The 14,500-nt window shown below is 36.6% G+C and overlaps 1 protein-coding gene across 1 annotated transcript; it reads left to right on the top strand.

The window, feature by feature from the left end:
- Positions 1–7,582: 7,582 nt before the first annotated feature.
- On the top strand, positions 7,583–14,030 carry LOC117703560 (olfactory receptor 4C12). The gene is made up of 3 exons (XM_034495267.2): positions 7,583–7,989; positions 9,192–9,359; positions 12,265–14,030. The coding sequence occupies exon 3, from the start codon at positions 12,313–12,315 to the stop codon at positions 13,240–13,242; it is 930 nt and encodes a 309-aa protein (XP_034351158.1). The 5' UTR covers positions 7,583–7,989; positions 9,192–9,359; positions 12,265–12,312; the 3' UTR covers positions 13,243–14,030.
- The last annotated feature ends 470 nt before the right edge of the window (positions 14,031–14,500 follow it).

Genomic DNA, 14,500 nt, shown 5'->3' with positions numbered 1-14,500 from the left:
AACAAAAACCCAGGATAGCAAGAACTATTCTCAACAATAAAAGAACTACTGGGGGAATCACCATCTCTGACCTCAAACTATACTACAGAGCAATAGTGATGATAATGCATGGTATTAGTACAGAGACAGGCAGGAAGATTAGTGGAATAGAATTGAAGATCCAGAAATGAACCCACACACCTATGGCCACTTGATCTTTGGCAAAGGAGCTAAAACCATCCAGTGGAAAAAGGACAGCATTTTCAACAAATGGTGCTGGCTCAACTTGGGGTCAGCATGTAGAAGAATGCAAATTAATCCATTCTTATCCCCTTGTACAAAGCTCAAGTCCAAGTGGATAAAGGACCTTCACATAAAACCAGATACACTGAAACTATTAGAAGAGTATGTGGGGTAGACCCTTGAATACCTAGGCACAGGGGAAAAGTTCCTGAACAGAACACCAATGGCTTATGCTCTAAGATCAAAGAATCAACAAATGGGACCTCTTTAAATTGCAAAGCTTCTGTAAGGCAAAGGACACTGTCAATAAGACAAAACAGCATTGAACAGATTGGGAAGAGATTATTACCAATCCTATATCCAATAGAGGGCTAATATTGAATATATACAAAGAACTCAAGTAATTAGACACCAGAGAACAAAATAACCCCATTAAAAATTGTGTACAGATTTAAACAAAGAATTCTCAACTGAGGAAACTCGAATGGCCAAGAAGCACCTTAAGAAATGCTTAACATCCTTAGTCATCAGGGAAATGCAAATCAAAACAACCCTGAGATACCACCTCACACCAGTCAAATGTCTAAGATCAAAAATTCAGGTGATAGTAGATGCTGGTGAGGATATGGAGAAAGAGGAACACTCCTCCATTGTTGGTGGGGTTGCAAGCTGGTACAACCACTCTGGAAGTCAGTCTGGTGATTCCTTAGAAAACTGGACATAGCACTACCTGAGGATCAAGCTATACCACTCCTGGGCATATACCCAGAAAATGCTGCAACATATAACAATGACATATGCTCCACTATGTTCATAGCAGCCTTATTTATAATAGCCAGAAGCTGGAAAGAGCCCAGATGTCCTTCAACAGAGGAATGGATACAAAAAATGTGGTACATTTACACAATGGAGTATTACTCAGCTATTAAAAATAATGAATTTGAGAAATTCTTGGGTAAATGGATGGAACTAGAAAATATCATCCTGAGTAAGGTAACCCAATCCCAAAAAACACATATGGTATTTACTCACTGATAAACGGATATTAGCCCAAAAGTTTGAAACAACAAAGATTCAACTAACAGACCACATGAAGCTCATGAAGAAGGAAGAACAAATGTGTATGCCTAGGTCTTACTTAGAAAGAGTAACAAAATACCCAAGGGAGCAAATAAGGAGACAAAGTGTGGAGAGAAACTGAAGGAGAGGTTGTATGGAGACCATTCCACCTGGGTATTCATCCCATGTGCAGTCACCAAAAATATACACTGATATGGATGACAGAAAGTACACGCTGGCAGCAGCCTGATAAGGCTGTCTCCTTAGAGGTCCCCCAGAGTCTGACATACTCAGAGGCAGGTACTCACAGCTAACCATTAATCAGATCAAGGGTTCCCAATGGAGAAGTTAGAGAGAAGATTGAAGGAGCCAAAAGGGTTGATGTCCCCAGGAAGAGAGAAACAATACTAACTAACCAGGGCCCCCAGGGACTAAACCACCAGCCTAGGAGGATATAGGGAGGCACCCATGACTCCAGCTGTATATGTAGGGGAGGATGGCCTTGTGGGGCATAGGTGGGAGAGGAGGTCTTTGGTCCCATGAAGGCCGAACACTGAGTGGGGGGTAATCTGAGGGTGGGGAGGTGGAAGTGGGGAGTAGGTGGGGCATACCCTCATTGAAGTAGGAGGAGGGGGAATTGGGTAAGGGGTTCCTGGGTGGTGGAGGGAATGGGGTAAGGGGATAAAATTCTAAATGTAAATATTATATTCAAAAAAAGCAAGGAAAAAAAGAAAAGCTGTTAGAACCAACATCTTTAATAAAATGTCAGCCCTCTAAAAAATTATCTTGATACTAAAATTTGTTTTGAGAATTGTATATTGCAGAATACACAGCCTTGGTGTATCTACTCATCAAGCAAGCTGAGCAGACCTGCTCAAACCTCTGAGGTCCTGGAATTCCATATGGATGCAGTGAAGACACAGCATCAGAGGCTTATCAATTTACTCTTCCCCCCCAACCCTCTTCTAATATATCAACACCCATAATCAGCTTGAAGAAGTTAATGAAGAGTCAGCGCCCCTATTCCCTGTGCTTGGGGACTAAGGTGGTTAATATTGGGCTGACTTCCTAGGGAAAAGTAGTGGCTTTTGTGGGAATAGGGAGGAGTAGCTAGGATTTATTGCATAGCCATAACCTATTGGTAGAAATCTGTATAATTATTATCAAGATGAAGTTAAAATTTCTTAAATGGTACAAAATTTACTTTGATTTCAAATTTAAGGTTTTCTTTGGTACGAACTTCTTATTGACATAAAAGTGATATGAATATTGATACTCTCATAGGCATTGCGCCTATATAACACATTTAGGAATACAAGGCCTAGACCCAGTCCTTCTTTAACACTTGCAACTGATTTGAAATGGTTAGCCTGTGAGTTAAGAAACTACAGAAAATTCATGGCTTGAAGTTTATTGTTAGAGTGTTTTCTATATTTTATTTAGAAATAGCTGAGTGGAGTTAACAGACAACAGTCCAGATTACCTTACATGGATAGTTGGTTTTCAAAACATCAGAAGTCCACAGAATTGACGTGTCAAACATTTCTGTATTAATGTTCATTTTGATTAGAGACCTGTCTGCTCCTGACAGCTTCCTGTCTTGTATACTAAGAAGAAATTTAGCATCTTTGGAGTTACTCCAGTTGTGGTGAGACAGCCACTGGGCAAGAATTGCCTCTTTTCATCTACAAACTAATTACTGTCCAGAAAAGGACACTCTTGCAGAATAGTCGACTGATTATATTTGCCTAGACAAAGTGATCAGCCCTTAATAATTCTGCATCACTAGGTCTGTCAGATGATCCTGGGCCAGAAGGCTGAAGATCAGATGCTCCAACATTTTGTAGTATAGGGAGTGTCCAGGTATTCAGTGGTCTCTATAAATTGGTTAAGTTTTAGAAGCTATGCTTTGTGCTTCCCATAATTTTAGTTTACTCAGTCACTCTGATTTCTGACAGGGTTGAAAACTTATAGTCCCATAGCCAATCCTAGCTATTTACTTTGAGAGAAAAGATTTGAGTGGATGGTTTACAGCTGACATTCATTCTAAAGCCAAGAAAAAAGCCAGGTCCAGAACTAAGTGTTTTAGTTAGGAGAGATGACAGAGGTTCTGGTTAGTCAACAAAATGATGGACTGGGTATTAGGACTATCTTGTACCTCACTGGTGCAAATTGGCATAATTATGCTCTAATTGTATTTTGAGAGAAAAGTTTTATTTTAACAGTAAGGGTGATATGTAGGAGGAGCTAAAATGAGAGGGGTACCGAGAGTAAGAGATGGAATAAGGAGAGGAGGAGAAGAAGGAGAGGAGAAGCTAGGTGATGAGAGAAAGAAAGAGAGAGAAAGAGAGGGGGGACATGGAGGCAGTTGTTCACGTGTCTTCACCAGTTAAAGATAGTTGATATATCTAGGCTGGGTATTAGGTTACACTTCTGATTGAGCTTTACCAAACTTGTAAAGCCTTTGATTAACATTTTTAAAAAGTGTAGAAAAGCAAAAAGGAAAAGGGGGCATGGGATAGGGGTTTTCTGGGGTGGAGGGAATGGGGAAATGGGATAACATCTGAAGTGTAAATAAAATATCCAATATAATAATAATAATAATAATAATAATAAATAATAATAATAATAATAATAATAATAATAAATACAGAAATGTTTGTAATGTCAATTCTGTGAACTTCTGATGTTTTGAAAGCCAACTATCCATGTAAGGCAATCTGGACTATTGTTTGCTAACTCCTCTCAGCTTTTTCTAAATAAAATATGGAAAACAATCTAACAATAAACTCAGAGCCATGAATTTGTTATAGGCCCTTAACTCACAGGCTAACTGTCTCAAATCTGTTAAAAAATTTAAAGAAGGACTGGGTCTAAGCCTTGTATTCCTAAATGTGTTATATAGGCGCAATGCCTATGAGAGTAACAATATTAATCTCACTTTTATATCAATAAGAAGTTCGTACCAAAGAAAACCTTAAATTTGAAATCAAAGTAAATTTTGTACCATTTAAGAAATTATAACTTCATCTTGATAATAATTATACAGATTACTATCAATAGGTTATGGCTATGCAATAAACCCTAGCTAATCCTCTCTATTCCTACAAAACTACTACTTTTCCCTAGAAAGACAGCCCAATATTAACCACCTTAGTCCCCAAGCACAGGGAATAGGGGCGCTGACTCTTCATTAACTTCTTCAAGCTGATTATGGGTGTTAATATATTAGAAGAGGGTTGGGGAGAAGAGTAAATTGATAAGCCTCTGATGCTGTGTCTTCACTGCATCCAGATGGAATTCCAAGACCTCAGAGGTTTGAGCAGGTCTGCTCAGCTTGCTTGATGAGTAGATACACCAAGGCTGTGTATTCTGCAATATACAATTCTCAAAACAAATTTTAGTATCAAGATAATTTTTTGTTTGAATTCTGGTGGCCTGCCTTTGTCATGTCTATTCCATATAATTCTGGGAGTTTCTATGAGGGTGTGCTCCCACCATCCTCCTATTCCTGCCTCTTTGCTCTCGAAATTCCCCAACACTAGGGAATCCAAACTTTCAAGCACCCAGGCCATTTATGTGGAGCCATGAGTCCCTCCCTTTGTGTTCTCAGACTGGAGATTTTAGAATAGCTACTCCAGCTTGTTTCTTAGGACCATTTGCTTGAAAAACTGTTTTCCAGACTTTTACTCTAAGGTAGAGTCTGTCTTTGTCACTGAGGTGGGTTTCTTGTATGCAGCAAAATGCTGGGTCCTGTTTACGTATCCAGTCAATTAGCCTATGTCTTTTAAATGGGGAATTGAGTCCATTGATGTTAAGAGATATTAAGGAACAGTGATTGTTGTCTCCTGTTATTTTTGTTATTAGAGATGAAGTTATCTTTGTGTGGCTATCTTCTTTTGGATTTGTTGGAAGAGGGTTACTTTCTTGCTCTTTCTAGGGTATAATTTCCCTCCTTGTATTGGAGCTTTCCTGCTATTATCCTTTGTAATGCTGGGTTTGTGGAAAGATATTGTGTAAATTTGGTTTTGTTGTGGAATATCTTGGTTTCTCCATCTATGGTAATTGAGAGTTTTGCTGGATATAGTAGCCTGGGCTGGCATTTGTGATCTCTTAGGGTCTGTATGACATCTGTCCAGCATCTTCTAGATTTTATAGTATCTGGTGAGAAGTCTGGTGTAATTCTGATAGGTCTGCCTTTATATGTTACTTGGCCTTTTCCCTTACTGCATTTAATATTCTTTGTTTTGTGCACTTGGTGTTTTGATTATTATGTGACAGGAGGTATTTCTTTTCTGGTCTAGTCTATTTGGCATTCTATAGGCTTCTTGTACGTTTATGGGCATCTCGTTCTTTAGATTAGGGAAGTTTTCTTCTATAACTTTGTTGAAGATATTTATTGGCCCTTTAAGTTGGGAATCTTCACTCTCATCTATACCTATTGTCCTTAGGTTTTGTCTTCTCATTGTGTCCTGAATTTCCTGGATATTTTGTGTTAAGAACTTTTTGCATTTTCTTTGAAAGTTGTGTCAATATTTTTGATTGCATCTTCTCCACCTGAGATTCTCTCTTCTATCTCTTGTATTCTGTTGGTGATGCTTGTGTCTGTGATTCCTGATTTCTTTCCTAGGTTTCTATCTTGAGGGTAGTCTCCCTTTGTGATTTCTTTATTGTTTCTACTTCTATGTTTATGTCCTGGATAGTTTTGTTCAACTCCTTCACCTGTTTGGTTGTGTTCTCTTGTAATTCTTTAAGGAATTTTTATGTTTCCTCTTTAAGGGCTTCAACCTGTTTACCTGTGTTCTCTTCAAATTCTTTGAAAGTGTTATGTCCTTCTTAAAGTCCTCTATCATCATCATTAGAAGTGATTTTAAATCTGAATCTTGCTTGCCTAGTGATATGGAGAATTCAGGACTTTCTTGTGTGGGAGAACTAGGTTCTAATGATGCCAAGTACCCTGGGTTGCTGGTGCTTATGTTCTTGTGCTTGCCTTTTGCCATCTGGATCTCCTTAGTGCTACCTGCCCTGTCTCTGAGTGGAGCCTGTCTTTCCTATTATCTTGGTTGTATCAGAACTGTGTGGGTTGGGTGTTTCTATTGGGGTTAGAGCTGGAGCCCAAGATCTGCTCAGTGCTCAGGAGCAGACAGGAAGGAACCAGTGCTCCGGTCCAGGAGAGACTTCCTGGGTCCTAGTGGGTCCTAGTTATTCCCTGTTTGGGTTGGGCATTGCTATCTCCTTACCTAAGATTCTGCCTGGGTTAGAGCTCTTGGGAGGCCCTCTTCCTCTTGGTTCTATGAGATTAGTGGCAGAGCTGCTACCCGGGATCTGCTCAGTGCTTGGGCCCAGACCGGAAGGACCTACTTAAACTTTTATGATAGGTGATTTAACAATAAGCTCTCCTCCAAGATGTAGAGAAATTTTCATACTTTATGTTTTCAGAATCTTGGGATACTGAACTATTTTTCTGGTAGTATTATGAGTGAAGAATATCTGATTTTTTTGAATTTTTTTAGTTTAAAAGTTATTCTTTTCATACAATATTTTTTCCATTAATTAATTAATCAATTAATTCATTTTACTTCTAAGTCACTGCTCTCCTATCTCCCTCACATAGACCCTACCCTCAAACAATAAATTTTTATTACTTCTTCCTTTTTAAGTTTATAATATCATTGAATTATTTCTCCTTTTTCTTTCATAGCTTATACCTCTATAACTTCCCATATTACCCCTCTTTACTCTCTTTGAAATTCATGCCTCTTCTTTCATTAATTATTGTAACATGCATATATGTATATGCACATATATTATTAAATAAATCTTGCTTATATTCTGGGTTTTTTTTTTTTTTGAGTAACTCTTCTTTCATTGAGAAGGCGCTGAAATACTTAAATTTCTAAAGCAATGTCAATGGGAAGGTATAGAAAAAAGGATGATTTGGATTTTTCACAGGAACTTAATAGCAGTATTTTAGCTTCTAGATATGACACTGCTTAATACTGTACCAGTTTCTAAAACTCATTCCTAGGGACAGACAGGTACCAATCTATTCTATACAGTTAGGGAGTATCTCCATCTCCTACATGACCTTAGACTGCAAGGAAGCTTCCTCAGGGCTACAGAGTGAGCAAAATCCAGGTTGTTATTCATACAGTAATGAGAGCCCTTCCTGTCCCAGTCATGGTCCCAAGGGCTGATGTAACATGTCATTCATTACAATACTCCTGATCAGATATTGACTATTAATAAATTAGTTTTAACTGCAAAAAAGAGAACTAATCACTGAATTGTTTAGAGATAAGTACTCCGAAGTATCTGTTCCTAAGGTAAACTCTTCAAAAAACAGAAATAATTAATTCCTGGGAGGGCAAAGGTGAGACCTGTTTGCCCTTTAATAAAGCACTCAGTAGCCTTTCTTTCTTTACACGTTTCATTTTTTTTTCTTCCACTGGATAATTAAAGGGTAGACATATTTTTGTCTTGCTTTGTAACTTGATGTGGCGATAAAGATTAGAAGATTCCTTTTAATATGGAGATCTTTGTTGATTTCAATAGAGCCCCCTCCTTTTGACAAGCATTACAAAGCCATCAAGATGTGAAAATACTTGTTAAATGCATGTGAAGCTTGTGTCATTTGACAGTCCCTGCCTCCTGAATTATTGTTCAGTCATTGTGGATTTGGGATAGACACATTACATGAAATGATGTGTAAGTAGCTGTATGTAATAATTACTCTAAAGAATAATTATTTCTAAAGATCCTGGGCATTTACGTCAACTGCAGCAGAAGCCACAGTGAGTTTCCAAGAATCCTTATTTTTAATCTAGTTTATGGTATTTCCAACCTTCCCTAAGAAGTTGCCATAAAACTCATCAAAACAATCTTTTTGAATGTTTTCAGATGTTTTAGGAGATTTTGCAAAAATACTTGTTCTTTAAACTATGGATATGGATACACAGGCATGTTAATTTTTTAGAAAAAGGCTTTCAATTCATGAAAACTGCAAAAACCTATTTCTAGGTTTTGAGCATTTTATAGATGCTGAAGTAGCTGGGTGGGTCACTGAGAGTTTCCTGCTGCATAGGACATAAGATATGCTGGTCTGGGTACTTTATTGGCTTATTTTACAGTCACACATTTTCTAGAAAAACTTGCAATGGTTATTCTCAGGAATTCAAGAGAGGGGAAAATATCAACTTGTACCAATAACAGGAGAGAATGTAGCTGAGGATGAAAACAGGGTCTTTGAAGTTAGAGCTCTGATAGATATGTGACCTTCACTACAGTCAAGACAGGTCAGAATGTTAGGAAGAAGAACAGCATTTGAATTCTGTTTTCCAAAGAATTCTTTCACCTCTGAAGCTGAGGTCAGTGATGGATAAATTAAAATTTCACTATCCAGAATGGAAAAAACGATACTTTCTTCTGTCATTGGGAATCTGAATTAAAAGTCCGCTTTTTGACTTAATTTTGACCTCATCAAATGTTCTCGGATATCGTATTAAACACTGAGAGCTTGCCTTTGCAATAGTAAATCTTGTCCTGTTACATGACTAAATATCTATAACCTTAATCTGAAAGTCAAGACAGGTATTGATAATTAGAAGCTAATTCTCTGACCTTTGCAGCTATTGTTTCCTTGTATATATTCATATTGTTTTGTCCAAAGAAAGGTAATATAGTGACACAGAAAATATCAGTGTTATAATTTAGTAGATCTAGGCTTTTCTTGCCCTTCATCACTGATAGGCTCTGTTTCGTTATTCAGCTGACACTTAGCCCCTCAAGTTTAAAGTTTGTATAAGTTGATAAAATACAAGCTACCCATGGACTTCTAATGTAGAGTGTTCCAGAGGCTGGCAGACTAAAGATCTAAACTCATTACCATCTGGCTTCCTTTTGGAGCTTAGCAGAGGACTGAGGAGGTTTCCTGTGACCACAGCTGGTAGCTTTAATGCACAAGTTCACTGTTCTGACCTCTGGCAATACTGACTCTCAAAGTGAACTGAATCTGTGTTGGAGACAGACATCCTGGATTTGAATACAGGGTCCTCTACATTTTATTACTGGGACTTTAGGTAAGTTGTTTACCTCCCAATCATAGTCTTTTTTTTAAATGCACATTTAAAAGTATGTAAACATTTTGGCATTGTTGTGAGGAATAGGTGAAATACTATACACAAATCACTTAGTACCATCGTGCCAATTGTACTCTGCCAGTGCTCAGTATGGGGATATCCCACAGGAAGCATGCATATCACAAGGAAGCCTCAGCATGCTGCACAAAATGTGGAAAAGTAGAGCCCAGATAAAGCTCCATGTCCAAATATCTGAGCAGTGTGGGATGAGGTTGTCCCTTTACATCCTTGCCTCTTCAGTGCAGCCTTCCTTTCATGGAAGATCAGACTCTCCTTGCTCCTCTGCAAATGCCACAGGATATGCTACTAGCCTTTGAACCAAAACAGGGAACGAAACTCATTTATTTCTTGAATCTATCATCGAGCAGTAAAGACATCAGTTTAGACAAATGACTGAGTTGTTCAGTTAATGTTTTTGTCTATGGTGTGAGGGAAAAAGGAGAAGAGAATTAAAATGTATTTAGATTACTTGAAAATTTGCAGGACATGGAAATACTAACTGAAGTAATGATGGACAGTCAAGATTTGGATTTTATGTGTGGTTTTCATCATAAAATGTGACTTGGGCACAGACATTTGAGTAGTTATGGAAACATATTAGTCCAGTCTTTGTTATCCTAAGGATTAGCTCCTCTAGAGAAGATCTGGCAATTAGAAATGCACTACATTTTATTCTCAAGGGTTCTTGCTCCTGGGAGGATCCTCTAATATTTTGGGCTATTTAGAAGAAAGGCTGTAATTCCAGGTTTAGAGCTGTAATGTCCATGTGTCAATGAAGTATTCTTGAGGCCATTTGGGAAAATGTTTCTTTCTCATAGACTTCAGTATGTATCATGACTACAAGTGATGAAGACAATTCATATTACCCTTTGCAGTTCTGTTGTGTCAGGAACTCATGAGGATATTTTTAAAAGATTAATCTGAAGTCTAGGAAAAATAAAAACTGATAATAATAAAACATTTTTTAGTAATATTGCAAAGCTCGAGAGATATCTGCATTCTTCATCAAGTAAATAAATGAAGCAGATTTTGAATTAAGTAGGTTCTGGTTGACTATTTAGGCTTGAATTATTTACTGTTCAAATGAATTGCTAATTAATGGGGTTAATTCAATGAGCACCCATATTTTACTGTAGAATAAGCATAATATCCAGTGTTATTCTAAGAGTTGTGTGAGTAGTCAGGGTAATCTCATTCTCTTTCCTGTGTGCCCATTCACTAGTACCTGTTAATGCCCCGTCCTATGCTCATTTTGTGAATTGACAATCATAATTTTATGAGAACATTCCATTATCTTTCCTATGCTATTTCTTGGATTTCCACAATGCGTTAATGTACAATCACTTATATATTTTTTCATCATAGTTTACTCAGCTTAAGTGTCCATGTTTTCAATTGGAGGGCTAAATACTGAAATCAAAATTATTTTCTGATAATAGAAATAGTAATATAATCTACAGTAATTTGAAATGATAAAAAATTTAAGAAATAACAAGTCACACATAATTTTATATCTGAAGTAAATAGCCTCAATATTTTAATTAATTAAGTTATTTTCAATCTAAGTTTTGGATGGCTATAAAGCATTTTTTAAAAGTTGTGTGTCTATTTGTGTCTATGTGCATATGTGAGTTCAGGTTTTTGTGAGAAGAAGAAATCTAGAATTTCCTGAGCTGGAGTTGTATTTGATTGTGAACCACCTGATGTAGGTTCTTACCTTACCTGAGGTTCTCTCCAGGAGCAGCATACAATCATAACCACTGAGCCATCTCTCCAAATTCTAACTTAATTTTTATTAACATGTAGTAATTGCACATCTTAGTGTAGCACATGTTGCCTATTCAACATTTATACACAGTATATACTGATCAAATCAATATTTTCTCTTATCATTATCTTTTTATACTTGTAGACTTTGAGCTCTTCTAATATTCATAAATCATATGGGATACTGTGAACTGTAGTCATCCAATTGTGATGTGGAGCATGTGGCAGCAATGTGTTTGAGTATTTAATTGTTTGGTCCCTGTTCTTGAGATCCCCATTTTCTAGTACGTTCTTTCTTTCTTATTTATTTATTTATTTATTTATTTATTTATTTATTTATATTTTTTCATTTTTCAGTTCTACTTGTATGTTTAGACTGATGCTAGTTTTAGCATCCCCTTATGAGAAAGAATATGTGATATTGACATTTGACTTATTTCACTTAACATTTCCTCCATTTTCATACATTTTCTGGAAAGATGTGAAGAAAATGAGACAAATATAATTGTGTTTTAACATCAGTGAATCACAACCTATAAAAATTTATGCAAAAACTTCAAAATTTAATTTTATTCCTGAAATACACATATAAAAACAAAATCTTCAAGTACCAATTACATAATTATTATCACTAATTTTTACTTGTTACATTTACATAACTAGAATTAGTATTTAAGGACTATTTTATGGTGGTAATTTACCATACATACATACATCCAATCATATATACATATATACATACATATCTTGCTAATCTCCAAAATTTTTACTGCTAATGTTGCATCATTCTGATGCAAAAGTGAAGTTTTCAGTTGCTCCTCTGATTGTACAAAATGAGATCTTTCCTTTGGGGTGTTTTATGACTTTTAAGAATTCTTTTCAATTAAAAAAAAGGACTAGGAAAGTCACCTAAGAAAAGGTTTGACCTAATATATATATATATATATATATATATATATATATATATATATATATATATGGGAGACTAGGTCTCATCTGTGATTTGATATAACTCATAAGATTAGAATTTAAGATTATTTAATTATTTTCTGATTTTCTATTTTCTTTTTTCCTGAAGATAAAATACTTTTCATTTGGATTTAAAAACATTAACTATACTATACAGATGGAGAATAAAAGGAATGTGACTGAATTCATCTTGATAGGTCTTACACAGAACCCCCAAGTGCAGAAAGTAGTGTTCGTGACATTTTTGGTTCTGTACATGATAACAATTTCAGGCAACCTGCTCATTGTGGTCACTGTCATCAGCAGCCAGGCTTTGCGTTCCCCAATGTATTTCTTCCTGTGCCACCTCTCCTTGATAGATACTATTTACACTTCTTCTTCAGCTCCAAAACTGATTGTGGACTCCATTCAAAAGAACAAAGTCATCTCCTTCAATGGATGCATGGCTCAAGTCTATGCAGAGCACATTTTTGGAGCTACTGAGATCATCCTCTTGACAGTGATGGCCTATGACCGCTATGTGGCCATCTGCAAACCTCTGCACTATATGACCATCATGAACCACAAGCTGTGTATTCTCCTGGTGGGGGTGGCCTGGACTGGAGGATTTCTCCATGCAACCATTCAGATCCTCTTTACAGTGTGGCTCCCCTTCTGTGGCCCCAACATCATAGACCATTTTATGTGTGACTTGTACCCATTGTTGGAACTCGTCTGCATGGACACACACACCCTTGGTCTCTTTGTTGCTGCCAACAGTGGGTTCATTTGCCTATTTAACTTCCTGCTCTTGATGGGATCCTATGTGATCATCTTGCGCTCTCTAAAGAACTATAGCTTAGAGGGCAGGCGCAAAGCCCTCTCCACCTGTGTGTCTCACATTACAGTGGTAGTGTTATTCTTTATTCCTTGCATATTTGTATATCTACGCCCAGTGACCACTCTGCCACTTGATAAAGGTGTTGCTGTCTTTTATACTATGGTGGCTCCTATGCTGAATCCTTTAATCTACACTCTCAGGAATGCTGAGGTAAAACATGCAATAAAGAAGCTCTGGAGAAAAAAAGTGACTTCAGACAATAATTAAACCTGTCACTGAACTTTGCATATAGGACACACAGAATCTTAGCCACCATTTTTTTTAATCTAGAGATGAGGATGTTAACTCTAAGGCAGAGTTGGATATTACTTGGATATAGCTATTTCAGCAGAAATTTAAAACTGGGCTATCATCTATATTTATGTTCTCCTGTCTCAGTTTGTCATCACAAATGATTGGTTCTGAATCAGCAAATTCTTGTAAACTGATTAGAAATCTAAAGCACCTCTAAACTTTAAGAAAGCATAAATCTAGAATACCATTTTGATAGTAATTATTCTATGTGATATTGAGATACTAGTTATTATTGAGTAATGAAAGTAAGTTATTTTTTTTACGCTATCCCTTCAGTTTAGAGTCTTGGATCCACATTAATTCTCTATTTTCTGAATTTTATTATCTATTTAATATTGGTTGTGTAGCAAAAAAAGTTTTACTGTTCATTTTATAACTATAAGCCTTCCATTGCTTTTATATTTTATTAGATGAAATCCAATCAGGATACAGACCACAAATTACCCCTGAGTAGAACAGATAAAATTTAACCACAATGAATAATTTTATTAGGATATTAATGATAGAGATGTAAAAACACCCTGATATTATATGGCAATTTTCTAAGTAAAATACATATTTTTAAAGTAGGTTCATCTATGAACACTGTGATTCTAATAATTTGGAAAAGCATAGTTGTCCATTACTAATGAAGTTCATTGTGTTTTCTAATGCCTGGATAGAAGCTGGTACAAAATAAACTCATTTGATAAAGTTAATAAGCTTCAAACCTTCCACTGAGATAATTATAATGGTGTTGATGGATGGCTGGTGGTGGTGGTGGTATGTGTGTATGTGTGTGTGCACGTGTGCGCAAATGTGATTGCGTGTGTGTGTGTGTGTTTATGTGCTGAGACCAGTGAACAAGGAGGCTTGTCTTGAATTGATAGCCTAGACTGCAGGGGAATGATACTTCAGAACATATGCATCACAGAGCCAACAGGCAGACTTTGGAAATTAATGGATCCTAGTGTGATTTGCGGATATCTTCTCACAAAGGTAACAAATGAATTTAGTGGGAATCTGTCCATGAAGATAACAATGCAATTCAATGAAATTAGTTCTAGTAGACATTTCCTCTGTTGCACAAACACACACATTGTTGGAAACTACAGTCAGAATTAAATGCAAGCTGAAACACACTGAGATTGAGAAGAAATATCTCATAAGGTTTTGATTAGGTATGTCCTGG

This window comes from Arvicanthis niloticus, chromosome 2 (genome assembly GCF_011762505.2).
Source record: "Arvicanthis niloticus isolate mArvNil1 chromosome 2, mArvNil1.pat.X, whole genome shotgun sequence".
In the NCBI taxonomy this organism is placed as follows: domain Eukaryota; kingdom Metazoa; phylum Chordata; class Mammalia; order Rodentia; family Muridae; genus Arvicanthis; species Arvicanthis niloticus.
The sequence above is the reverse complement of the archived record's forward strand: the minus strand, read 5'-3'. Positions and strand labels throughout refer to the sequence as shown.